A 27350-nucleotide genomic window follows, 5' to 3' on the forward strand; every position below is an offset into this window, starting at 1 on the left:
AAGTGTGCGGAGTTAATTCCAGATTTTCCAATAAGTCTATTAAGTCCTATCTAAAAGTATCAAATTTTTGGAAGACCACCAATTTTTCCAGAGAGAAAAAAAATCAAATCACCCAGGATTTTTATATTAATAATAAAATGAACTTGTATGTATTTTTCCAGTTGCAGTTTGTTCTCTATAAACTATATCAGCACAATTCACTTCAGCGACACTGTGTGGGAGTCCTCGTGTGATCACAGCATCTCACCTCAGAGGCAAGCTTTTCTGAAGATGGTGTGGCCACCTTCAAGGAATCAATAGTATTTATTGAGTACCTACTGTGTGCAGAGCACTGAATTAAATGCTTGGAAGAGTACACTAGAATAGACATGATCCTTTCACTCAAGGAGCTTACAATCTATCAAATCGTCAATCGATCAGTCATTTTTATTGAGTGCTTACTCTGTGTGCAGAGCACTGTACTATCAGGAGAGAAAGACACTAAAATAAATTACACACTCGAGGATACAGTAGAGAATACAAATGTGTTTGTACATATCTAGGTGGGTAAAAGTATCCAAGTGCTTAGGTGACACAGAAGGGCTAAAGTGGCAGTTCATGGGGAAATAATGTGGAGGGAAAAGAGAATAATCAGGGTGGGCCAACTGGAGGAGATCTGATTTCAGATGGGCTTTGAATATGAGGAAAATAGTGGTCTGTCAGATGTGGAGGTGGAGGGAGTTTCAGGCGGGGGGAAGATGTTAGTAAAAGGCTGGCAGTCCCACTGGTGAGTAGGCAAAGTGAGTAGGTTGGCTTAGGAGGAATGAAGTCAGTGACCTGAATTTTAGTAGGAAAAGAAGCAAATAAGTAGGAGGAAGTGGATTGAGTGCTTTAAAGTCGATGGTCAGGAGTTTTTGCTCGATGCAGAGAGGAATGGTCAACTATTGGTGTTTTTTGAGGAGCAGGGAGATGTGCGCAGAACATTTTAGAAAGTTGATCTAGGCAACAGAGTGAATAATGGACTGGAGAGGGGAGACTCTGGAGACAGGGGGGTCAGCAAGAAGGCTGATGCAATGGTGAAGACAGGTTATGACAAGTGCTTGGACCAGCACAGTAACAGTTTGGAGGGAGAGGAAGGGGCAGATTCTGGGAAGTTTCAACAGGATTTTGCCCTAAACATAATATAAGGGTTGAACCAGAGGAAGAAGACAAGAATAACAGTAAGCTTGTGGCCTTGAGAGATGGGGAGGATATTGGGGCAATAAATTTAGTGTTCAAGAAAGGCAACACCAACATCATCAATCATCATCATAATAATGTTGGTATTTGTTAAGCGCTTACTATGTGCAGAGCACTGTTCTAAGCGCTGGGGTATACAAGGTAATCAGGTTGTCCCACATGAGGCTCACAATCATCATCCCCATTTTACAGATGAGGTAACTGAGGCACAGAGAAATTAAGTGACTTGCCCATAGCCACACAGCTGACAAGTGGCAGAGCTGGGATTCGAACCCATGACCTCTGGCTCCCAAGCCCATGCTCTTTCCACTGAGCCACGCTGCTTCTAATAATCATCATTATTCATAGTATTTATTGAGTGCCTAGTGGGTGCTAAAAACTGAACTAATTAAAGGATTGGTAGAATACAACAGAATCAATCAGTATTATTTAATGAATGCTTAGTGTGTGCAGAGCACTGTACTAAGGACTTGGGAGAATACAACGTAATGAAGTTGGTAGACCCTACCCACGAGGAGCTTACACTGTAGAGGTGTGATAGACATTAAAATTAATTACAGGTAGATAAAATGGGAGAGTATAAAGATAACCTCCCTCTAGATTGTAAGCTTTTTTTATAGTATTTGCTAAATATTTACTACTAAGCGGTGGAGACAATACAAATTAATCAGGTTGGACACAGTCCATGTTCCACCTGGGGCTTACAGTCTTAATCCCCACTTTACAGATAAGGTACCTGAAGCACAGGGCAGCTAAGCGATTTGCTCATGGTCACACAGCTGACGAGTGGCGGAGTCAGAATTAGAACCCAGGTCCTTCTGACTCCCGAGCCTGTGATCTATCCACCAGGCCATGCTGTGCCCGGAACATGTCTACTGGTCCTGTTGTGTTGTGTTGCCTTAATCAGCGTGGCCTAATGGAAAGGGCATGGGCTTGGGAGTCAGAAGTCGTGGGTTCTAATTCCGCCTCTGCCACTTAACAGCTGTGTGACTTTGGGCAAGACACTTAACTTCTCTGTGCCTCAGTTACCTCATCTGTAAAATGGGGATGAAGCCTGTGAGCCCCACGTAGAACAACCTGATTACCTTGTATCTACTCCAGCACTTAGAACAGTGCTTGGCACATAGTAAGCGCTTAACAAATACCATTATCATTATTATTATTATTATTGTGTTGTAATCACCCAAGCTCTAAATATGATGCTCTGTATATAGTAAGCACTCAATAAGCACCATTGATGGTGATGATATGAATATACATGTTGTGGGGTTGGGGATGGGGTGAACATCAAGTGCTTAAGGGGTTCAGATAATGATGATGATGATATTCGTTAAGTGCTTACTATGTGCCAAGGACTGTTCTAAAAGCTGGCATCCTTGCTTAGGTGATACAGAAGGGAGGATGAATGGGGGAAATGAGTCCTTAGGGAAGGCCTATTGGAGGATATGTGATTTTAAAAGTGGGAGTGTGGTGCTCTGGGAGATATGAAGTGGGAGGGAGTTCCAGGCAAGAGGAAGGACATGGGTAAGGGGTTAGCAGCAAGAGAGACTAGATTGAGCCACAGTGAGTAGGTTGGCAGTAGAGGAGCAAAAAGAGATGAATTCTTAGTTCAGGAAGGTAGCACTTTGGACAGAGAGGAAAGGGTGGATTCTAGAGATGAAGGTAGAACCATCAGGATTTGGTGACAGATTGAGTGTATGTTGAATGAGAGGGATGAGTTACAGACTCATGAGACAGGGAGGATGATGGTGCTGTCTACAGTGATGGGAAAGATTAAAGAAACAGTGTAGCTAGTGGAAAAAGCCCAGGCTTGGGATTCAGAGGATCTGGGTTTTAATCCTGGATCTGTCACTTTCCTGCTGTGTGACCATGACAAGTCATTTAACTTCTCTATGCCTGTTTCCTCATCTGTAAAATGGGAATTAATTACCTGTTCCCCCTCCCCCTTAGACTGTGATCATCATGTGGGACAGGGATTGTGCCCAACTTAATTATTTTGTATCTACCCCAGGGCTTATTACAGTGCTTGGGTCATAGTAAGTGCTTAATAAATGTCACAGATCATTATTAGAGGAGGACAGGGTTTGGATGGGAAGGTGAGGAATTCTGTTTTGGACATGTTTGAGGTATTGCCGGAACATCCAAGCGGTGATGTTCTGAAGGCAGGGGGAAACCTAAGATCTGCAGGGGAGAGAGGTCAGGACTGAAGAGGTAGATTTGGGAATTATCCGCATAGAGAGGTAGTTGAAGCCGTGGGAAAGGATGACTTCTCCAAGGGAGTGGATGTAGATAGAGAATAGAAGGGGAAGTAAAAAACATAATTATTGCCCACTAGAAGTTTACAATCTAATGAGGTGGGTAGACAAAAAATATTAGTTCCTGTGGAACCCTAAGCTTAGTAAATACGAACGGCAAAATGAAAAGCCGAACCAATGTACAGAGCATTTTAATTTCCTCAGAGATGTGGAGAAACTCTTGGTTCAGCAGCAGTCTGCGTGGCTTTGGGTTTCTTCAGCTTTAGCATCGCTCCATTTGTCAGCCACACTCTTTAACTTGATTTACATGTTGCCTGCTAGGTTTCTGTAAGCCCGCGGATCACAGGGCACAGCAAAGTGTCAGCGTGGTAATTGTTTCGCTGCAAGTAGACTTGGATCTCTGCATCATTTCCATCAAGTGAATCTTGAGGACTTTATCCAACGTGTCTGATGTCTTGATAGCAGCCTAGTAGACACTTATCACGAAGACTGTATAGTATATCACTCCAGGTTGGGATGGTTTCCTTTAGTAAGCTGTTAAGAGAAGAATTTCAGTCTTCTCCCCCTTATAAACCACAGAACATAAATCAAGGGCCTTATGACCAATAATTTGTCTGGAATTTATAGGTTTTCAAATGAAGGCTGAAACTGAAGCCTAAATAAGATTAGCCCTTTGCAGTGCAGAATGGAATGATGCAATTAACATTTCCCTTGTGCCTCTGTTACCTCCTTAATTATCCACAAGTGTTTCTGTTTTAAGTTTCAAATTGGCTAGTCTAAGCCTTGCTTAGGTGCCTAAGCAATGAACCAGTAAGAACAAAAGCCCTTTAACCCAACTGGGAAAAGCCGGCATAGAGCAAACAGTTTCTTAGAGTCAATGTAGAAGTAATGATTGAGTCTGGCGAGAGTGATGATGAGCATCGGTATTGAGGCTTCAGAATTGAAAGCCCGCATGATTGGATTGATTATGGTCCTAGTGGTTTGCACAGTGCCAATTTGCTCTCTTGTCCCTGACAGTCATGTTCCCACACGGACACAGGGTCCAAAAACAAGCAGGCAGGCAGGGATGCAACTCATTGCAAATGCACACTAAATTTTTTGTGGGTGTACTTTTCCTGCAGAACTCATTTACAGTTGAAGTGACAGCAATATAGTGCTGCATAATGCATACAACTCTCTAGGCTGTAAGCTTCTTGAGGGCAGGAAATGGGTCTACCGACTCTGTTAGATTTTACTCTCCCAAACGCTAGTGCACACAGTAAGCACTCAATAAATGGGTTTGACTGATTGATATTGCCATGTCCCAGCAGGCAGCTGCCTTGAGAGTTGCTGCAGTCTCTGCTTATTACATGCAGGACACTGTACTACCTTGAGAGAGTACAATACTGTACAGTTGATAGATTCAATCCCTGCCCATGAGGTGCTTACAGTCTAGAGGGGAAGATAGATATTAAAATAAAAATGGGGGAAATGGCAGAGAATAGGGTTGTGTAAGGATATGTACTTCAGTGTGGTAAGTAGAAAGTGGGTTGAATATCAAGTGCTTAGGGAACGATAGCCATGTCAATTTCAGCAGAACTTAGACCACCTAAGGGGACCTTCCCCCAACTGTCTTAGCAGTGTCAGCACTCTCCTCTCTATTGCTGGAAATAAAGGCCTAGACTAGAGACTCTTCCTATTGATCCCTAGGCCCTGAAGTCAGACTCTGTGGATCACGTTGTTTCTGCAATGGAAATTTGGTATGGCTTCAAGTCTCATCTGAGGTCACCTTACTCTTCATCTCTTGACTTTTGCTTTGGGCGTTGTGGGTTGGTGGGTTTTTTTCTAAATTTGTATTACACGACACCACTGATGCCGAAGTTCACCTATGAGAGTGTGTGTGTCTGTGTGTGATTTAAATGTTCAATAAGAGATCCACAGACCCAGCCACATTATGCACCAAAGAGGCCATTCCTCATTTGTGCTGTCACTTTGATGTTTGCAACAACTGGACCTGTTTTTGCCTCCCTGTCTCTCTCTGCTTATGTAACTTTTGTTTTTTTTTAAAAAAAAGCCACTCCTTTCTTGATAACGACACACCTCGCTGGGTTGTTTCAGCAGTGAGCTCCCAGTTTTCTATTGGGATGCATAATTATTTGAGACTTTGTCTTACTGTGGCCCTAAATCATTTCTTCTATTCTTCTTGTTTTTGGTTTTCCAGTTTCAGCAAAAGAGGCCTAGGTGAATGGTATCTGCTGGCTAACCAAAAGATTCTCAGTCCCTCGCCTCCCTCCCTGGTTTCCGGTTGCCTCTGAATCCACAGATTAAGATAGAGAGAGAGATCTCTTACTGTGAGTAGCTGAGACCACTTGCTCTTCTTCCTCTCACCAAGGGGCCGGCAAGATCCCAAAACCCACAAAGCAGAGGAAGAAGGTGTAGAACGGAGTTGATGAGTTCAATTTTAGCTCTTTTCTTCTTTATTATAACTTGTTGGTTTCCAAATGCCGGAGCTTCTGTGGAGTTATTAAGGCTGTAAATATTTAATTTAAAAAAATAATGCAGACTTGTCTGCCGGGGAAAATCAGAAGCCAAAATTCATGACAGAGAAGAAATTCCAAACCTTCCTGTTAAGGCCACCAAAGACATTCATATAACCCCAAATGGGGTGAGGTGAAGACTTTGGTTGGGGGTGGCGGGGGGAACACTACAGCTGTTGGGGTCAAATAGCCAAACTATTTGAGAGGAAGAGGAACTTGGAGTGTTGGGGGGGAACACAGCCTCTGACCAAGGCCCCACAGGGAGGATTGGACAAAACAGGCAGTTAAACCCAAGCCGAGGTAAGGGGTGAGGAGGCTGCTGGGGGAGAAATCCCTAAAGCAGTGAGTCTGAGGAAGGGACCTGAAAGCGGGAAGACTAATGCTACAGAGGAGAGATAAGGAGGAGGAGGACTCAGCTTGGGAAGGTGAGGAGAAAAGGGGAGAGGAGGGTGCCGCATAAAGGGAAAGGGGAGGAGGAACAGGGGAGCAGACAGAGTAAAGTTGGCAAGGGGAGGACAAAGAAAGGGAGAAGTCCATGGGGGAAAGGGGAGTTGAACTCTGCCTGGATCAGGGTTGAAGAAGAGGAGGAAGGTTTCATTCATTCATTCAATCGTATTTATTGAGCACTTACTGTGTGCAGAGCACTGTACTAAGCTCTTGGAATGTACGATTTGACAACAGATAGAGACAATCCCTGCCCAACAACGGGCTCACAGTCTCCCCCTTTTAAACAAGTAGACAGGCATCACTACCATCAAAATAGAGAAATTGAATCATTGCAGGAGAAGCAGCAGCAGTATGTAAACAACTGCATCACCCTCCTCCCCCCATCCTGTTGATTTAAGTCGAACAGGGTTTCCATTTCAATTTGATAGCAGGCAGCTGGGGCCCCGAGCCAAAGATGCTGACCGCTGCAAGATGCTGGAGGCGGGAGGTCGGGGGACAAGGCCGGAGGGGTCTTTAGTCTTGGGAAGACCCCCTGCAGTAGGGGTGGACATTCCAGGCCTGCAATGGAGTGTGGCCTTTGAGACACACACACACAATTGATGGGGTGGCAGGTATGAGACTGCGTGGGGGGGCGGGCCCTGGGTTGAATTGGCCTTTAGCAAATTGACCCCCGAGCTCCCGCCAGGTAGTGGATGCAGGGGTGGGGAGGGACAGTGGGCAGGGGAAAGGGTTCTCAGCTGCAGAAGAAGGGGTTGTGGGGGAAGCTGGCTGTGGGGCGAGTTGGGGAGGGGAAAGCTCGCTGAGGGGGGTTCGGCTGCAGGGGGAAGGGATGGAGGGTGGGGGGGGTCGGCTGCAGAAGGAAGGGGTGGAGGGTAGGGGGAGAGTTGGCAGCAGGAGGAAGGGGTGGAGGGTGGGGGGAGTTGGCAGCAGGGGAAAGAGGGAAGGGTGTGGGGGAGAGTTGGCAACAGGAGGAAGGGGTGGAGAGGATGGGGAGAGTTGGCAGCAAGAGAAAGGGTGGAGGGGAGGGGGAGAGTTGGCAGCAGGAGGAAGGGGTGGAGGGGAGGGGAAGAGTTGGCAGCAGGAGGAAGGGGTGGAGGGTGGGAAGGGGGTCGGCTGCAGGGGAAAGGATGGAGGGTGGGAGGTTCCCCTGGAGGCCGGGTACAGGGAGAGTCTTAGGACTCCACCACAAGTCCAACTTTGCGGGCAGGGCGTCTGTCCAACCAGCAACATCTGGAGTCTCCTGGTCCTGCCCGCCCTGGCCTGGTTGGCCTGGACAAAGGCCAGGCATTCGGCCTCTCCCCCTTGTCTTCGTTGCTCCCTTTCCCCCACTCCTTCCCTTTGATCCGGCTCTTCGCGGAGGCTGATGACCCTTCTCCTTCCCCCCCCCCCCGGCCCCTGCTGTTCTAGGCTCTTCCCAAACTCTCAACGGCTTCAACGAGACCCATTTCTGCCCAAGGCTGAGGTTGGTTTTTATTTATTCATTTATTTATCTTGTAAATTGGCTCCGATCCAAAGAGTCAGGCTCCGTGAGAAGCGGATAGCTCAATGTAATTAAGCTGGACAGTTCACTGCAGCTGCCCACACAGCTCGGCTGGCCGTCCAAAACAGCTCTCTTTTGTGTAGAAACATCAAGGGAAAAAAAAAAGACAGAAAAAGCAATTCACGACAGGTCTCCAGAGGTTCTACTCTTTCAAAAGAAGTGTATGCCAACTTGGCCGTAGAAATTTTGGTGCTTTAGAAAAGCAGCCTTTATTTCCCCATATGGAGAAAAAAAGACTAAAGGTGTTGACACATCAGGCCACCTCACATACTCTCATGGACTAATATACAAATACACACTTCTCAGAAACACCTCACATCCTCTCATGGACTAACGTACAAATACATACTTCTCACAGACACCTCAAATACTCTTGCAGGCTAACATACAAATTCACACTTCTCAAAGACACACACAACTCCCATGAACCCTCGTATATGAACAGGCACACAACTCACACTGATGCAAACGTACGGACTCGAAGAAATAGACACATACATGTGATAGGCCTATTTACTCCGTAACCTACTGTGGCAACACATTTGTCTCTTGACACTTAAGCCATTCCCTCCTGCAATCCTGAGAGGCTGTCCTGTCTCCTTATAGGACATAAAAACCACAAATGCTCGCTCTGCCAGATGTTGTGTGGGCTGATGGCTCCATGAGCTGAAAAGCAGTGATTAGTGGTGCCAACCAGCCCCACATTAGACATCATCCCCGCTTGGGCGGGCCCCACAGGGGTGTTTTGGGAACACAGTTCTTGCCTCGATTCCTTTCCTTTTCCCCTTTCCCCCAATGATGTTGGGAATCTGGACAGAAGAAGCCACGAGTTGTGGAAAAAAGAAACTAAGAAAAAAGCCAGGGCCAAGAGTCTGATCCCGGCAGGGCAGAAAGATGGGGGGTATGGAGGAAGAATAGTCTGACCCTCTCTCCGGTATGTCCTAACAAATCATTCCACGAACTCCCTGAATAAATGGCTTAGGGATATCTTTCTAAACCAGAAAAGCTGAGTCCCTTAGAGATTGGGCACTGCTGCCTGGGGCTGATGTGGGTCAGACCAGGAGAAAATCAGACCACACAGCAGTGGGCTCTCTTCCCCCTTCTAGCAGCACCGGCAGGACACACAGAAAGCAGACCTCACAGTATGACACTCAGGAGGCCAAGGAGACTTAGGTCCTTGGCGAGGAATCAGAGTGAGCTTGAGGAACATAAGAGCAAAAACCTGGTCTGAGCCCCATCCCCTTCCTTCACCTCCACCCCACCCCCACACCCTGCAGAGATTCTTCCTCAACCTCACGGAGCACATGCCTCGTTTGCTCTGAAAAAGACATCAATGTGCGTGTCCACTCTTGTCAGATCAAAACCACAAAAGAGGCCTCGAGGGCAGAATGAAAGGAGTTCTCTGTGTGGAGAGGACGCAGGAGTCTGAGTGGTGGATTTTTCCTTTAATGCAAAATGTCACAATACAAAAAATGAGATTCTCAGAAATCGCTGTAGACCCCAGGAGGCAGGACACCCAGTGCCAAAGTACACCCTCCATCACCTGCTGTTTTTTTAATTCTATGGTTGGTTTGTCCAGGCTCCAAGAGCTGGGAGCCATATACTTCTCTCAGTCTCCTGACTGCCACACTCTCAGAGCCGGGGGTCTGGGGTTCGGGAAGAGAAGGAGATTTAGCAGAATTAGCACAGTGATAGCGGGATGAGGATCCTGCCCAAATTTGTTTAACACATGAGAACTGAGACCTGGGGATCCAAGCAATTCCATGGTGAAACCCTGGTGACCATGCTTGCTTGAAGAGAGGAGGTCCAAACTTTATCATCTTCTTTTTCACTGAACACAGCTGGGTTTCTAATCTGTTTTGCAAGAGTATAGGGTTAATGAAAATTTGCCCCAGGGAACCTAAAATGCTAGAATTTGGGCCCGAACCTTGGAGGCAAAGGCTGTTTTGGATGATTTGAGGGAGTGGGAGGGAACAGGCCAGGACTACGGCAACCAGTGGGAAGAGTTAGCACAGGCTAAATGTTGGGGTGAGGGGCAGGGAGGGGAAGGGAGAGGGCTTGTCCACATGTCAGGGAATAGAGACTTTTAAAATTAATGTGGCCATTGTGGGGACACTGCAAGATCCGTGGGGAGCCCAGGGAAGGGCTAAGAAATACAGCCCGGCTCTGGGAGTAGGAATACTTATGCCCAATCATCAGCCTGGAGCAGGGACATGGAGGGAGGGCAACCCGCAGCTTGATCTATTAGACCTCTGCCTCCTTCTTGCGCATCTCTAGCTTGTAGACAATCTGGTACCCATCGTCCCACGCGTAAAGCTGGCGCTCACGGGGGTTGTAGCGGACACTGGCATGGGCCCCATAGCGTCGGGGGAAGTAGACGAGGGCGGCGTGCTCGGGGGCCAGGGCGCCGCTGGCATCGAAGACGCACTGCACCCGGGCCCGGCTGGGTGGGCGGGTGTTGTAGACCACGTAAAGGGCCCCGCATATAACGAAAGCACTTTCGGCCCCTTCCCGGGGGCAGGGAGTGTCCCACTGCTGTTCCGTATCCAGCGTCTGTGGGTCCAGCTTGGCCAGGCACAGGTGCCGGTCATCCTCCCTCGTGGCATACACGGCCCACAGTCCTTCTTCGTCTGCTGCCAGGTCGATGTAGGTGGCTCCATTCAGGCTGTAGGGTGGAATGAGCCCCTCGGCTGGAAAGACAGAACTGTCCACCACGGTCCGGTTGGCCAGGTGGAACTTGATGAGCTGTAGCGTGTCCTCCCCGCCCCCGCCAGGGCCCCCGGGGGGCCGCCGCACGAAATAGAGGAAGCCGCCATACACCAGGTGCCCCGTCCCCACCCAGGGGAAAGGGAGCCGCACCCGGCCAGCCTTGCGAGCGGCAGATGCCAGGGTGAAGTCACGCAGCCGTGGGAAGATGTAGGCCGTGTCGTTCTGCGTCCCGTCCAGCACAAAGATCTTCTCCGCTGGCCCCAGCGGGTCCTTGGTCCATAGCCCAGCGGGACCCCCAAACCGCTTCAGGATCTTCATGGATCTCACCTGGGAGATGGTGTCACCACAGTCTAGGCGCAGGTGGGAGAGAGGAAGAGAATCATTCCCACACTTCGAGCCTGCCCACCCCTCATAAACCTCCCCGGACCAGACGGTTGGAATTTCCTACTGGTCTCTAGGGAGAGGACCCGGAAATGTCACCCGAATCCTCTTTCCAGTGTTTCTCAAACCCCGCTACCTGGAAATCCTGGAAATCAGACTTAGTGCTGCTTGAAGCTGGATGGATTTAGGGAAGGGATGGGGAAGAAAGGAGAAGCAATCCCCAGCCTTTTTCCATCGGAGAGCCTAGTCTCACCTGCCTACCCAGGTGCCAACTCCCCTTTTGTGTGCCTTTCCTTATGTGTCTGTCGCCAAGCCCCCACAACCCTCTCCTCGTTCTTAAACCAGGAGGCCCTTAAGGACCAGAGACTGTGCTTATTTCATCCATGTATTTCTTTCCCAGCACTTAATACAGTGCTTCGCAGAGTAAGCGTTAAATAATAATAATGGTATTTGTCACGTGCTTACTCTGTACCAAGCACTGTTCTAAGTTCTGGGATAAATACAAGGTGATCAGGTTGCCCCAGGTAGGGCCCACAGTCTTAATCCCCATTTTACAGATGAGGTAACTGAGGAACAGAGAAGTTAAATGGCTTGCCCAAGGTCACACAGCAGACAAGTGGCAGAGCTGGGATTAAAACCCACGTCCTCTGAGTCCCAAGCCCGTGCTCTTTCCACTAAACCACGCGGCTACTACCACTCATTCTTTCCTGCCCCAGCCCCTGCTTCCAGCCCTATTTTATTTCCTCTTCCCCTCTGCTGTGGATTATAATGGAGTAGGAGGGGGCTGCTGCTCAACTCTCTTAAATCCTGGGGCCTCCAGGATGGCCGAGGACTGGGATGAATTTCCTCCTGGCAGAGCTCCCAGCCCAGGCTTCTCCACTCCTCAAGCCCACTGGCTGTTCGGGGAGTGCAAGTGCTCACTGACTGATTGAGGCTACAAAAAAATGAGGAAAGGAGGTTGAGGGCCGACTAGACCCAGAACTGAAGAGACAGTTGCCATCGACCCCTCATGTCCTCATGTCCATCCTCCTGCTTAAAGCTCCCTCTGCCTTCATATCCAAGAGGCCATCCATTCTCATCACTTTCAAAGCCCTACTAAAATCAGTTTCCCTCCAGGAAGTCTTCCCTGACTAACCCCTCATCTACCATGTTGTAGCGGATAGAGTCCGGGGCTTGGGAGTCGGAAGGTCATGGGTTCTAATCCCGGCTCCACCACTTGTCTGCTGTGACCTTGGGCAAGTCACAACTTCTCTGTGCCTCAGTTACCTCACCTGTAAAATGGGGATTAAGACTGTGAGCCCCACATGGGACAACCTGATTATCTTGTATCTACCCCAGTGCTTAGAACAGTGCTTGGCACATAGCGCTGAACAAATACCATAACTATTATTATCCTCCCTCCCTTCTGTGTCCCCGATATACTCAGGGTCCATAGCTCCTAAGCACCCTACCTCCAGTCCCACAGCACTTCCGTCCATATCCTTATGTACTGCTGTTTCCCCTCTATGTAATAATAACGTCTGTCTCCTCCTTTGGCTTGTAAGCGGTTTGAGGGCAGGGATCATGTCTATCAATTCTACTGTATTCTCCCAAGCGCTTACTTAGTACAGTGTTCCCTGCCCATAGTAAGCGCTTAGTAGATACCACTGATGGACTGAATGAGGCCTGAAGATAGGAGAAAGCAGGAGTGGGGGAGGAGCGGTTCTACATTGTGGTCCCTCACCTGTCAGCAAATCATACTTCTCATTTCTCCGGCCCTTGGTCTTGGTTCCCGGCCCTGTCACCTTCTCCTCCATATCTATGCAGGGCAGGGCTGGGTTCTGAGTCTCCAGGTAGTCAACTTCACGCTCCAGCCTGTCCAGCCGCCCAGCCGTGCTCTCTGCCTCGGTCCGCAGCGCCTCCCGCTCCTTCTCTGCCCCTTCCAACAGCGGCAGCATCTTGTTCTTGAACTCACGCAGTTCTGCCGCATGCCGACTGCTCTGGTCCTGGCACTGGGAGAGCCGTTCCTGGTGGCGGGGGAGGGAGGAGGATGGAGAAGGAGAAGGCCTACTGGAGGCAGAGGGGCCCAACGGGGGGAGCGACCCAGGGACCTCCTCTTACCGTGAAGCTAGAACCCAGGATTGGTTCCAAGCACCCATTTCAGAGTCCCTGGAGGGTGATCCTATAGGACAGGAGATTCCAGATAGACCCCGTTCTCGTTTTTCAGGAGCTGCTGCAGGCAAGAAATCTCAACTCTGGGTTGCCCCTGCCTCTTCCTGGAACCAGGAAAAAACTCCAGGTAGAGGTGGAGAAGGCAGAGAAGGGGAGGAGGAGGGTTTCGATGGCAGTTACAGGGTCCCTGTGTGGGGCCTTGATCTGTTCTCATTCTGTTAGTCTAGGTGTCACTGGGTTGAGTAAGGTGCTGGGGAAAGAACCCAGTGGAACAGGACAGAGGGGAAGGGGAATGAAGGAGTCGGGGTGGGGAGTACCTCACCTCCAAGGCAGCTAGACGACGCTCCATGTACTCCATGAGGTGGTGCTGCTGCCCCTCCAGGGGCCTGGCCAGGGCAAGGAGGAGCAGGACAAGGAGGGGAGCCCTGGGCTCCATGGCGCAGTGTGCCACTGGGACAGAGGGAAGGAGACAGGAAAGTAGCTTGTGTTTCTGCACAACTGATGAGAAAGCCGAGGAGCCGCTGAGGTTCAAGAAAGGGGTGGGGAAAGAAGGGGGAAGAGAGGCGGTACTGTTTCTTTCTCTCCGGCCCGTCTCTGTGTCTCACCACTCTGGAATGCAATCCCAGCCCCCTTACATCCCATCCCACCAGGGCTAATCAAACCCAGATGGCCCCACTCTTGGGCTGCGGATGGAGACCAGAAGCCTTAACCGTCTCATTCCCAGCTCCCTGGGCCTAGGGAACAGCCTGTCCCGCGCCTGACTCTAAAAGTCGAGTCACGTTGGGAGTTAGATGGCCAAAGATGGTTTCTTTGGAAATCCCATCCTTAGGACTCGAGACTGTCTGTCCCATCGCTGATTTTTCCATGAATCCTACCCCACTATAGACTCCGTCTCCATTGATCTCTCCCTCTGCGCCACGCTAATGATCCCACCAGATTAGGAGTTTCTGGGCCCGCCTGTGTGCGCCCTTGGGTCCAAAGGATGGGAAGAGAGTGGTGTTTTCCCTTCCGTCTGACTCGATCGGTAGCTCATTGGCACCATCTTGTGCTTAAGCCCGGAAACGCAGCCATTTTCAACCTGGGGGTGGGGGAAAAAAAAAATCAGGGGTCCAGGTTAGGCCTAATAATGTTGGTATTTATTAAGCGCTTACTATGTGCAGAGCACTGTTCTAAGCGCTGGGAGAGATACAGGGTAATCAGGGTGTCCCACGTGAGGCTCACAGTTAATCCCCATTTTACAGATGAGGTAACTGAGGCACAGAGAAGTGAAGTGACTTGCCCACGGTCACACAGCTGACAAGTGGCAGAGCCGGCAGTCGACCTCATGACCTCTGACTCCGAAGCCCAGGCTCTTTCCACTGATCCACGCTGCTTCCCCGGGCAGATCAAGGGATAGAATCGACTCAAACTCTCCCCACCAAACCCCGACAGATCTCAGTGGAAAGAGCCCGGGCTTGGGAGTCAGCGGTCATGGGTTCTAATCCCAGCTCTGCCGCTTGTCAGCTGTGTGACTTTGGGCAAATCACTTCACTTCTCTCGGCCTCAGTGACTTCATCTGTAAAACGGGGATGAAGTCTGTGAGCCCCACGTGGGACAACCTGATCACCTTGTATCCCTCCTGGCACTTAGAACAGTGCTTTGCACATAGTAAGCACTTAACAAATGCCATCATCATCATCTACAGGCCCCCGTGTTCCATATCTTTCCCTATCTCAGGAGAGGAGGTGAATGAAGATACACACGGTGGGCTGGTTCTGGCTACACTTAAGGAGGGGCAGTTGGCAGGAATGGAAGGGGGACCACTGCTCTTCGATCTATCTCCTCCTGCAACCCTTACCACTCAACCCCCATCCAGCAATGATGCAGTGAGGATCACTGGGCAGGGATTGTCTCTATCTGTTGCCGAATTGTATATTACAAGGGCTTAGTTCAGTGTTCTGCACATAGTAAGCACTCAATGCATACTATTGAATGAACCCGGAGGAGAGTGTCACAGGTGGCCAGTGACCCAGTGTCTTATTTCCATTACTGCTGGGGAGGCACAGTCCCTGATTGTCTCACCCCAAACCAATGGTGAGATCCTGGTGTCTCTCCGTATCCCCCCAGCACTCAGAACAGTGCTTTGCACATCGTAAATGCTTAACAAATGCCATCATTATTATTATCAATTTCCACTTGGCAGCTGGGCTCAAGCTCAGCCTGCTTAGCAAGTCCCAGGCTAGGTAAAACTCGCTCACTTGGGCAGGGAGATGGATGGCCACAGATGGCTCTTGGGGATATCAGACATTACAGGTGGGAGGGCATATTAATACCGGATAGACACTCACCCTAGGAAGGGGGACAGCCCAAGACCACCCTACCAAGACCTCCATTCCTCCCACCTCCAATTTCTGCATCAAATTGAAATGGTGCTTATTCTGAGGTCAGAAATCCAAGCTGAAATTCAAGATTTCTTTAGGGAGGGCTCTAGCTGCAAAAATTAATTTTTCTTAAATGACTTAGGCCATTTATTAAGCATCTTTTGTGCTAAGGACTGTGGTAGATATAAGGTTATGAGATTTAACACAGTCCTCGTCCCATACAACCGTCACAATTTATCTAATCCCCATTTTACACGTATGGAAACTGAAGCCAAGAGGTCATGACTTGCCCCACCTGTTATGCAGTGATCCAGTAACAGAGCTGGGGCTCAAACCTGGGTCTCCAGACCCCGAGCCCCAGCTTTTTCCACTAGGCCAAACTGGCATCCTGTTGAGTAATGTTTCAGAAAACCCCACGGAAAGGGGAAAAAAAAAACCCGCCACCCCACTCCCACCCCCAAACCCCCCTAGAAATCTAGAAGAGCCTAGGTAAAGGTTTGGAGACACTTAGCCACTTAAACATTATTCTACCTGCCTTTTTGTTGATCTGCCCTAATTCATTAAATAGACCTATCAGGGAATGAACTAATTTGAGTTCTAATGCATTCCGACTACAGGGAGTATGGTCATTCTTCAAAAAAAGTCGGCTTCATTTTACCTCTCTTGTTCCTCCAATCCTTTCTCCTGCACTCTGTCTACACCGCATTGTAGAGTGCACTTTTCTGACATGATAAAGTACTTGGGGTGTCCCCCCGCCACCCAAGCCACTCCATTAATCTCCCTGACAAATGACCACATTAAGAGCCTTGATTAAAATACCAGGACCCTCCGCCTTGGGTGGTAATCGTCTGAGGGAGCGGGCCCTACCAGGCAGAGCCACCCCACGAATAGCTGGCAACAGATGATCAGCGGATGGTTTTCTGGACAAGAGGAGTCAGACACAGCCGTGTGATTAGAGTACAGAAAATTAACCCATTTTATTGATGCAATGCAATTGCTCTACATTTTACCATATTATGTAGAAAATACTGAAAATACAAGCTACTTTGTAAAACCAAAGACAAACATTGAATCCAGAGATAAACTATGTTTTCACAATGGACCCTTTTCCCATAGTTAGTATTAAATTTTAAATATCTATATTTCTTTTGTTAAAATGATTATTTTACATACCCCCTAAGTACATCTGCAATACAAACATAGATCAGTAATTCTCAGAAACTACCTGTTTCTAGAGGCTTGTAAAAGGATGAGCACAACCATAAGAGGGAGAAAAAAAGGTTTAAATCTCACACAATAACTAGCATATCAAATACATTTAATAAAGTAGGAATTCCATTGCAATACCGAGGATCCAAAGCAGAAATACTAACATTACATATAATGTACATATAATGTACTGCTACATGTAGTGAGATTATTTTTCAAGCTGAATCGGAAATCACACATTATATAAAGTTGAGCAACAAACACCCATGTAGACATGCTGCACCATCCATCAGTTTAAAAATCAAAAAGGAAGCAGGCGTGGGCTGTTCCTGACACTGAGAAGCAACTGAGTTTCCTATCTTCAGACAAACCAACCCAAACAAGGAAGTTTGCATAACACTAAGCAGGAGGGGGTATATTACTGCCTCAGCAAGCGGGCCCCACCAGCAGACAGGTCAGTTCCCTGGCCTTTCTAGTGGCAGAGCAAGTGGCAGTCCATTTTCAGAGCCAGCCCAAGCTATCAGATGTAGTTTCTGAACTGTCAAGACTGAGCCGAAATGGACTTCTCTTTCGGGGATTACACACACACACACACACACACAAAAACAAAACAAACAAAAAACACCACACAAAAAACTGCCTTCCTGGCTCAGTGCATGGTCTGGTGCTGTCGTGGCTAGAGATCTTTCGACGCCGCCGAGGGAGACCTCTGCCTACCCACCTGCAGTGGGGAGGGAGAGCAGATTATTCGCTCGGCGGCTTTGTACGGGAAGAGCAGAGATGGCACGAACTATGAGGTACCCTCCTTGCTCAAAGCTTCACAGTGAGAGATGCTGGAAATAGAAATTCTGAAAAAAGATGTGTTATTTCTTTTTCAGCTGGTCTGGTGCCAGGTTGCTTCTGATAACAGACCCATTCTATACTCAGGACCCTGGACTAGGCATGTGTGGTTTTCCCGCCGCTAAGCCACAACGATGGTTTTTTCCAAAAGTATAAAGCGGACTCCCTCTCAGTGGATACATTTAGTGTGTAGCTTTTGGTAAATCTGAAATGTTACTTAATTTACAGCCTTACAAGGAGAATTCTTAAATACTTTACACTGGAACTCCGCCTGGGTGAGTAAACAGCCTGCAAAGATCTTTGCCTTTTTGGCTTTTTTCCTTTGGGATCAGGTTCACATTTTTATGAAAGCCTACGAGAGGTCGGGGGGTTTCTTTTTTTCTGCATCTCATGCTTTCTGTGTACACGACAATCAACATCCATTGCAAGGTAAAACAGCAAGTGTTCATCATAAACAAACCATGCATTTGGGAAGGAAAATTGGCATGTTATCTGGCAACAAGAAGACACAAAGATCACACAGAGCAACAAGGACACTGCAACACCAGTGATAGAAACTATGCAAATTGTTTGGTTATCCTGACATTTATAGCATCAAAAAACAGCTCGGTGTAATGTCTAAAAAATACACGCAACACAGACTTCTTGTGGGCTATCAAGCTGGCTACCTTCCCCATTTTGGAATTCTGACTCCCTTATAATGAAAAGATTCCAATCCCCTTAACATTTCTTCAGCGTGGGACCCGGCACCTAGCTTTCTGATGCGGGCCTTGTGAAGTCTCCCAGCTCCACTTTTCACCTCCCTAACACCATCTCCACAGTCCCAGAATTATTACCCCAAATACATTACTTTCAACTCAGACAAAAATACTCACTGGATCCTACAGCTGACCACTGCAAAATCCTTTCTGGGTTCAGGACTGCCTCCTGCTTCTCCCCATTTCCACAGCTCTCCCTCTGCTACACCTGGACTCTGATCTCAACAGGAGTCGAGGGCACGATCCCTAAGGAAACACAGCAGTTCCGTGAAGCCACTGGGTCCCCCTCCTCCCCCCATGAGCCAGGGAACCCCAATCTCCTTTTAATACTTTCACTCCGAGACCCCTCTCTGCGAGCTCCTAGTCACCAGCGGCCTCACAAAACTCCTAATGGTATGAGTACATTGTGAGCTAAAACAACAGACTCTCTTTGGTATAAACAATATCAGTTTTGTTTGTTTTTTAACGAGCAATGTTTTACAAGGAATTACTAATGCAAGGGAGCGCCGTGCTCAAAATAAATTCAAACCAAAGGTGACTGCATAACCTTTAGAAAATGGAAAAAAAAAAACTCATCCGATATCGACTTGACTTCCCAAGTGTTCTCTACACTCAAAGAAGTGAGGCAACACAGTGTGCAAGCCATCTGAGGGGGAAAGCCCTGGGAAATGGCTCCCGGAAGAAAAGGGAGGGGACTTTTTGTTTTTTCTTCGCGTCAGCTTGGAAACTGAGAATAATGCATCTACACAACACAACTGCTAGTCCGGTTCTGAGAAGCCCAGTGAACTGCTTAGATTCAATCAGGGCTTGCTGGTCCATCCTAAGGCAAGCTCACTGTAAACTCTAACAACACTACATTATCATATAAGGCACTACAATAAGGGGAAAGAGGGGGTGGCTGTGGGCTGGGGGAGGGAACAAACACAAAACGATTCCTCACCACACACACCTGTGCAAAACAATCCCGAAGGTCTTCTCTCTTTGCATGCGACTGACTCCACTGCTTGCTCTCAGTGCTACAGTGAGATGTGCTCTAAACAACTGCAATTGGTTCACAGACATTCCAACATGTAATCAGTTCATTTTGGTTTAAATACAATGGGGACATCAATTTCATGAGGGGCGGGCTGGAGGATTAGACACACACACTAAGTACATTGTTCAAGTATAGCCACTACACATTTTGATTACAAAGACAGAGGACAATTTCGGTGAGCAGGAACATTTTTGCTTGTTATATCTTTTCTAATCAATATGTACATATTTATTTAAAATATTAAAACACCACCATTACAAAACTTCTAAAATATTTTAAATTCAGTAATAAACTTTAAAATCTTTTTTCTCTTCCTTTTTTCTTTTTTTTTTTTTGCAATTCCTACATGCATTTACTGTATAAGTCATAAGAGAACATTCAGTTGGTTGCTGGAGTACAAAGGAAGCTGATCTTTCCGAAGTATAAAAAGCTATTCACAACAAGGTTTTTATTCTGGTTTCAGATTCTTGACTCCGCCCCAAGTGAATCATGTAAAGTAAAGGAGGAGTTTTGGGAGTTGGGGAGGGGAGGAAGGAGGGGAGAGAGGGGACAGAGGGGAAAGTCTTCTGCTTAAATAAAGAAATTCTGCCCTTTGAGAGGTCCGGTGTCAAATGCGAATTTAAGACAACTTGTGCAGCTCTGCTCCCATTCGGCTGTAAGCACAAGCTTTAGCAAGTCAGACATATATGCCAGTATCACGTAATCCAAGCAATCGTGCATATAATTGGAAAATAAAAACCACCTTAATTTAACAGCTTCTGCAATCAAGCACTTAGTACAGTGCTCTGCACATAGTAAGCGCTCAATAAATACTATTGAATGAATGATAACAAGTTAAGCTGAAACACAGGGACAGATGTTTTGAAAATAATTTGAGAGCATAAGGAATTTTCAGAGTTTCAGTAGATTCTCAGATAATCGACGAGCAGCAAAAGGTGAACTGCCCTTTAAAAATGGCTTTAAAAGAAGCACAGGGATAACCAAGGGCGAGAATTCCAGCAGCGTCTCAAAGCGATATGGAACTAGTTCTAAAGAAACAGCCACCAGCTAGTAAGAATAATCTGAGGTGTTAAAAACAAAAATAAAACCTAAAAGTTTAAAATGTCCCATAAACAAAGATAAATATACATTATATCTTAAGTGAAAATGCCTGCTAGTAACATAGACTTGTGCAAGCCATTGCTACAACTTACTGGTAAATAAACCTCTGTTAACGAAAACGATTTTTCTTCTTCGTCTCCATACTCTTAATTTTAAAGTACTCCGCATTGGCATCTTTATTCCAACCAATTGTAACAATTAAAATAGCATTAAAGCAGGGCTCTTGCCTCTATTTAAAAACACCTACAGAAATAAGAAGGCAGAACGTTACGATATTTTTTGATAGGCAATCTAAAGATGGAAGCTTTACTGGTTACTGAAGAGACTTGCTCCTTAGGGTGGGTGGGTGTGTGGTTGAGCATGTGTGTGTGTGTGTGCGTGTGTATCTGAACTGCTCAATCTGCATAAAGACTATCAAAAAACAGAAAAATAAAAAATAGAACAGACTTTGGGAGACTACAACAATGCAGTCAACGTTGAGATTGGTTCCCCCTGGAAAACCTTCTTTCCTTCCGCTTCAGCTGGCTTCCTGGAGGAGTGATGGCTGGCCAGGAGTTGGCCGCTGGACACAGCCACCAATGGCTCTGAGCTGGGACCAGCACTGCTCGCCCGATCCCACCTCCTACAAGTAGGAGTACTGGTTAATCTTGGTTGGGCTCAGCGGGTATCCAGTGTAAATTGTCGAGCCCCGGGAAGCCCCGATGTAAGACTGGGTGGCAAACTGGTGCTGGTATTGGGCTGGGGCCACGCTGGCAGAGGTGAGCAGACTGGGACCCACACTCACGGGGACCTGGTGGACCAGAGTGCTAGGGTGGGTGGTGTAGGCCGTGTGCCTCGACGAACCCTGAGGGGAGAACAGGTGGGCGATGGAACTGGTGGAGCCCAGCGCTGCGGCCGTCGTCGGGGCCGCGTAGGTGTAGACGTGCGGCTGGCTTGGCAGGTGAGCGGAGGCCGAGGCGGTAGCCAGGTGGGGGTGCAGTGGGCTGCTGTGCTGGAAGGTGTAGGGAGCCTGAGAGAGGGTGGAGGTGAGTGGGGCCACGTACGCTTGCTGCCGGCGAGAGGCGGAGTTGCCGCTTCTCTCCTGTGGGACCGACACCGCCTGCTGCTGGTTCTGGAAGGAGCAAGAAGGGAAGGGAAGGCTCTGATGATTATTCTGCTTTAGGACGCTGAGGAAACCGCTGGTTGCAGGACTCGCATTTGTAACATTTTTGGCAGCTCTAATACACACGGTTTAGGGGTTGGTCGTTGTCCAGGGGCTGGCCACATAATCCACCGCTTGGCCTCCACGTAGGACCACCCTTTCCCCAGCCCAATTAGATGAGGAGTTTTTCCTCATTTTCACTAAGCATTTAGGATAAAACACAGTTAGGGAACCTTCTTCCGACCTGTGTGTCTCTCTCTCTCTCTGCACAGAACGTGATGCGATGTTGGAAGAAATAGTTGTGCAGCTTCCTTAACACTGGGTTCGTCAGAAACATAACCCTAAACGTTACTGAACTGTTTAGTTCTTATTTTCTAAAATTTCCTTATTACCACTGACCTTTTCTCAATGCTTAAAACCCCTATTAAAATGTACAATCCCAAAGTAGACCCATGCCTACAAATATCTTTCCTTCCAAGATTTTTTATGATTATGTGTGTGTGTGTGTGTATATATATATGTGTGTGTATATATATGGAGTAGATTAGAGTCAATTAATCTGGGTCAATGAAGAATAACCAACTCTGTCAACTTGTGCCTGTAGCCAAGTCCTTTTGCTGGATGCTGAGATCTTCAGCTTTAATTCTCTTATTTATCCTTTGCCAGGCAGCGAAGATCTACCCCATTCTGTAGAGACCCTGATTGTTCTATGACAATTTACAAGGAAAAATATATGAAGCAAGAAAACACTCATGTCATTTTAGAAGCTCTACATTACAAATATATGTAGATAGAATTATGGTATTTGTTAAGCGCGTACTATGTGCCAGGCACTGTACTAAGTGCTGGGGTAGATACAAGCAAATTGGGTTGGGCATAGTCCCTGTCCCACATGGAGCTCCCAGTCTCAATCTCCAATTTACAGATGAGGTAACTGAGGCCCGGAGAAGCGAAGTGACCTGCAGAAATGCTCTGGGCATGTCACTCCCCTTCTTAAAAACCTCCAGTGGTTGCCTATCAACCTCTGCACAAAACAAAAACTTCTCACTCTAAGCTTCAAAGCTCTCCATCACCTTGCTCCCTCCTACCTCTCCTCCCTTCTCTCTTTCTACTGCCCTCCCCATAAGCTCCACTCCTCTGCCGCCCACCTCCTCACCATCCCCCGTTCTCGCCTATCCCGCCGCTGACCCCTGGCCCGCGTCCTCCCACTGTCCTGGAATGCCCTCCCTCCTCATCTCTGCCAAACTCTCTTCCCCTCTTCAAAGCCCTAATGAGAGCTCACCTCCTCCAAGAGGCCTTCCCAGACTGAGCTTCCCCTTTTCCCTCTGCTCCCTCTCTGCCCCCTCTTCACCTCCCCTCAGCTAAGCCCCCTTTTCTCCCACTTTCCCTCTGCTCCTTCCCCTCTCCCTTCCCCTCCCCTCAGCACTGTCCTCATCCACACATTTGTATATATTTTTATTACCCTATTTATTTTGTTAATGAGATGTACATCCCCTCGATTCTATTTATTGCTATTGTTTTTGTCTGTCTCCCCTGATTAGACTGTAAGCCCGTCAATGGGCAGGGACTGTCTCTATCTGTTGCCGAATTGTACATTCCAAGTGCTTAGTACAGTGCTCTGCACATAGTAAGCGCTCAATAAATACTATTGAATGAATGAATGAATGAAGTGACTTGCCCAAAGTCACACAGCAGACAAGTGGTGGAGCCAGGATCAGAAGCCATGACTCCAGGATCGGGCTCTATCCACTTGAGAGACAGCAAAAGTCCAAGAGAGCTTCTAAGATGATACAAACACACACATAAACATATAGAGCAAGTAATGTGTGAGAGCAAGAGTCTCTGAGAAGGCACAGACATATATGAGGGGTGGGGATGGAGGGGAAGACAAGGGAGAGAAAGAGAAAGAAAAAGGAGGGGGGAAGAGGGCAGGGGAAGTGGGAAGGGAGGACTGAGCAAAGTGTTTTATGATTCCAAGCCAGTGACCTGATCATAACTGGCCCCCTACATTCTGGATCTATATCTAGTCCCCTGGGACAGGCTCACGGGGAACCTGATCACACAATCAGAAGACAACTCCCCACTCCCCAAAAAACACCCCCCCCCCCCCCACTCTCTCTCTCTCAGCACAGGCCACACCATAAAGAGTTTGTTCAACAGAAGGGGCTTTATTCGCATTTTAAAAATCAGAACCATTCAGCAGTCCAACCAGAGATGAATTTCTTCAGGGGCTAACAGAATGGTGCCTGAACGGAAAGCAACAGCCCCCAGTTGCTTACCTGGCTGAGGTTGAGAGGCTGTACGCCATTGGTCACCCCTCGCTGTGATCGGTACCCTGTGGGGGTGATGCAGCATCCGGATGTCTGCCCGCTCACTGAAGCCACTGGCTTGGTCTTGCTGGTCAGGAGACCTGGAAAATGCCAGGTAAAGTTCAGATGAACATTTACTGCTATTGAATATGACTCACGGCAGAACTGGGTAAACTTGTCCCTTTCTCAAGCAACTTCCTAGAAAAAGCTGAATCAATCAATCAGTCCTGTTTATTGAGCACTTACTGTAAGTAGAGCACTCTAAGCGCTTGGGAGAGTACAATCCAACAGAGTTAGCAGACACAGCCCCGCCCACAAAGAGCCTACAGACTACAGGGGGAAGCCAGACATTATGGTAAATAAATTATGGATGTATAGATACATGCTGTGGGGTGAATATCAAATGCTTAAAGGGTACAGATCCAAATACAAGGCTGATGCAGAAGGGAGAGGGAGTAGGGGAAATCAGGGTTTAGTAGGGGAAGGCCTCTTGGAGAAGATGTGATTTTAATAAGGATTTGAAGGTGGAGAGAGTAATCTTGAGAGTAATGGATGGGGAGGGAGTTCCAGACCAGAGGCAAGATGTGGGTGAAAGGACAGTGGTGAATCCCCCAAGAATCAAGGTACAGTGAGTAGGGTGGCACTGGAGGAGTGAAGTGTGTAGGCTGGGTGGCTCAGTGGAAAGAGCAAGGGCTTGGGAGTCGGAGGTCGTGGGTTCTAATCCCAGCTCCACCACTTGCCAGCTGTGTGACTTTGGGCAAGTCAGTTAACTTCTCTGTGCCTCAGTTCCCTCATCTGGAAAATGGGAATTAAGACTGTAAGCCCCACATGGGACAACCTGATTACCTTGTATCTACCCCAGCACTTAGAACAGTGCTTGGCACGTAGTAAGTGCTTAACAAATGCCATCATTATTATTAGTAGTAGTAGTAGGAAATGAGAGAGGTAAGATAGGAGGGGGCCAGGTGATCGAGTGCTTTAAAGCCAGTGGTATGGAGTTTCTGTTTGATGCAGAGGTGGATGAGCAACCACTGGAAGTTCTTGAGGAGTGGGCAGACATAAACTAAATTTTTTTTTAGGAAAATGATTCAGAGTGAACTATGGACTGGAATGGGGAGAGACAGGAGGCAGGGAGGTCAGCCAAGAGGCTGATGCAGGAGTCAAGCTGGGATAGGATAAGTGCGTGGATCAACGTAGTAGCAGTTTGTAGGGAGAGGAAAGGGCAGATTTTAGCAAAGGCAGAACCCACAGGATTTAGTGACACTCTGAATATGTGGGCTAAATGATAGACGTGAGTTTGATTCAAGGCTCACACAGACATCTTCACCCTGGGGAGGAGGAGGACATGGGGAGGGGGAGGGAGGAGTTATTCCTGGATCCTGTTTTTTACCTACCTAACCTGGCACTAAGCCCGGAGACTAAAAGAAATCAAGCTGTGGGCTAAGAATTTTAATTAAAATGGCAAGTATGAGCCACAGTCCTTCCCATCCTTCCTCACGTCACTGCTGGAGTCCGTAACGTGGCAGTGGGGAGAGGAAGGAAAGATTGGAGGAGGGTTTTTTAATCCTATTTACAAGTCTCTTTTGTGAAACTACAAAGAAGGACATACAGGGAGGGATTTCATTCCTCTACTGTTGAGGAAGGAGGAGCTCGGTGTTCCCGAGGCACCTGTCAGCCGAGTCGGGGCACACACACCTGAAACCTGGGTCCCCACAGTGCAGTCGCTGAGCTGGGTTTTGAGAGGTGGCACAATGATAGTGCGAGTGCCAGCGCCATCCGTCAGGACGCGGCTCGGAACTTCCAGCAACCCCCCGGCGTTGACCCGCAGAGCGGCCATCGTGTCTGTGGAGTATGGGCTGCTCAAGGAGGAGTCGGAATCTGGCGAGTCATTGACGGTGACATAGCTGATGACATTGGACCGTGGTTTCAGGCTGGAGCTGAGGGACAGAGAGGGAGAGAAAAACACTGAGGCTCTCTTCGGCAAAACGCAAGATGGAGGTTCCTCTTCAGCAGCTGAGGACAGCTGCACTCTAGGGCATTTAATCCCAACAGCTTTTGCACACACCCTCTTTCACTGTCCTTCGCCCCAATTTTTACTCCTCCAGCCCAGAAGCAATAAAGACGATTGAGGTTAATAATGTTGGTATTTGTTAAGCGCTTACTATGTGCCGAGCACTGTTCTAAGCGCTGGGGTAGACACGGGAATCAGGATGTCCCACGTGGGGCTCATAGTCTTAATCCCCATTTTACAGATGAGGTAACTGAGGCACAGAGAAGTTAAGTGACTTGCCCACAGTCACACAGCTGACAAGTGGCAGAGCTGGGATTCAAACTCATGACCTCTGACTCCAAAGCCCGTGCTCTTTCCACTGAGCCACGCTGCTTCTCTGAAGGAAGGTTAGGCAGCTTCAGGCAGAGTGGGCTAATAAACCCTGCAGGCTCATCTTCAAGGACCACCATTTAAGATGACTGAGTTGCCGACAGGGTAATGTGCAGTCAAATCTGTTCACTCCTTCTCAGGTACCCTGTCTGGAAGACTGATCCAGCTTCTGCCAAGACCCCAATCTGATTTTCCTCTGCTTCCACTCGTCCGGCCGCAAAGCCCAAATTCACCAGACACCTGGTGCCACCCCCACGTCCCCACTCTACCCCTCCTTGCCTGCTCGGTTTGTACTTGCTGTCTTCCTCTTCGTCGGTGTCGCTGCGGATGGTGATGACGCTGACTGGTGGACTGGGAGTGTCGGGGATGACGATGGGCTGGTGCTGGTCTTGGACAGGAAGGAGGGGGTTGTAGGTCGAGGAGGTACGGAGGGGGCTGCTCCCAACCAGTGAATACACTTGGGAAGGCAGGATGTCCAACGTGGAGGTGGATCTAGAGAAAGGGGCCCCCAGGAATGATGTCTTTAGTTGCTGACCCCGCAGAGCATTCTCATCCCTGTCCCACTCATCTCCCAATTCTTTTGTCTTTGAAAATTAAGCTGATACACTGAACTCTGGGGAAACAATCACAAGGAAGATCAACTGCCAAAAGAGCCACGGCTCACTGGTATGGAAGAGAAAAGGGCATCTTTGTTCTCATTTTCTCTGCCGCGGGGACTGGACTCGCTTTGGAACGTGAGCCAAAAATGGGGTGAAACCAGCCAAATCCCAAAGTGGAATAAAACCGGAAGCATAGGCCTAGCTGGGCCAGAAAGGCCTCCCTCTAACCTACACTTTGACAAGTAAGTTTGAGGAGACAGAGTGAAAAAGGCATACATTATCCCTGGATCGACTCCACCATTAACACGGCACTGTACCCAGTTCCACTCAGTTGCCCTTGCCCCGTACCAGCCTACTTCTGAGCACCATACCAACAGGGCTAAAAGGCAGAACTCTAGAT

At 48.1% G+C, this 27350-nt stretch overlaps 2 protein-coding genes across 4 annotated transcripts in view; both read right to left on the reverse strand.

Annotated features, from left to right (window-relative positions):
* Positions 1-9402: 9402 nt before the first annotated feature.
* OLFML3 (olfactomedin like 3) lies at positions 9403-13782 on the reverse strand. Its single transcript, XM_029068979.2, has 3 exons — positions 13540-13782; positions 12790-13072; positions 9403-11035 (listed from the first exon to the last, which is right to left on the reverse strand). The coding sequence occupies exons 1-3, from the start codon at positions 13651-13653 to the stop codon at positions 10221-10223; spliced, it is 1212 nt and encodes a 403-aa protein (XP_028924812.1). The 5' UTR covers positions 13654-13782; the 3' UTR covers positions 9403-10220.
* Positions 13783-16529: 2747 nt separating this feature from the next.
* HIPK1 (homeodomain interacting protein kinase 1) overlaps positions 16530-27350 on the reverse strand; it is a 52036-nt gene continuing 41215 nt past the window's right edge. For all 3 annotated transcript variants that reach the window (XM_029068978.1, XM_039912547.1, XM_029068975.1), the window contains 4 exons: positions 26631-26843; positions 25667-25908; positions 23942-24072; positions 16530-21632 (listed from right to left, as the gene is read on the reverse strand). In XM_029068978.1, the coding sequence (XP_028924811.1) occupies positions 21144-21632; positions 23942-24072; positions 25667-25908; positions 26631-26843 (1075 nt within the window). In that variant the 3' untranslated portion in view covers positions 16530-21143. The remainder of the gene's footprint in view (positions 21633-23941; positions 24073-25666; positions 25909-26630; positions 26844-27350) is intronic.

This window comes from Ornithorhynchus anatinus, chromosome 7 (assembly GCF_004115215.2).
Source record: "Ornithorhynchus anatinus isolate Pmale09 chromosome 7, mOrnAna1.pri.v4, whole genome shotgun sequence".
Taxonomy (NCBI): Eukaryota; Metazoa; Chordata; class Mammalia; order Monotremata; family Ornithorhynchidae; genus Ornithorhynchus; species Ornithorhynchus anatinus.

Coding starts and splice junctions, on each gene's coding strand:
- OLFML3 (XM_029068979.2), bottom strand. CDS start 13,653: ATGGAGCCCAGGGCTCCCCTCCTTGTCCTGCTCCTCCTTGCCCTGGCC. Junction 13,073..13,539: donor GTCGTCTAGCTGCCTTGGAG/GTGAGGTACTCC, acceptor CCCCGCCACCAG/GAACGGCTCTCCCAGTGCCA. Junction 11,036..12,789: donor GAAGTATGATTTGCTGACAG/GTGAGGGACCAC, acceptor ACCTGCGCCTAG/ACTGTGGTGACACCATCTCC.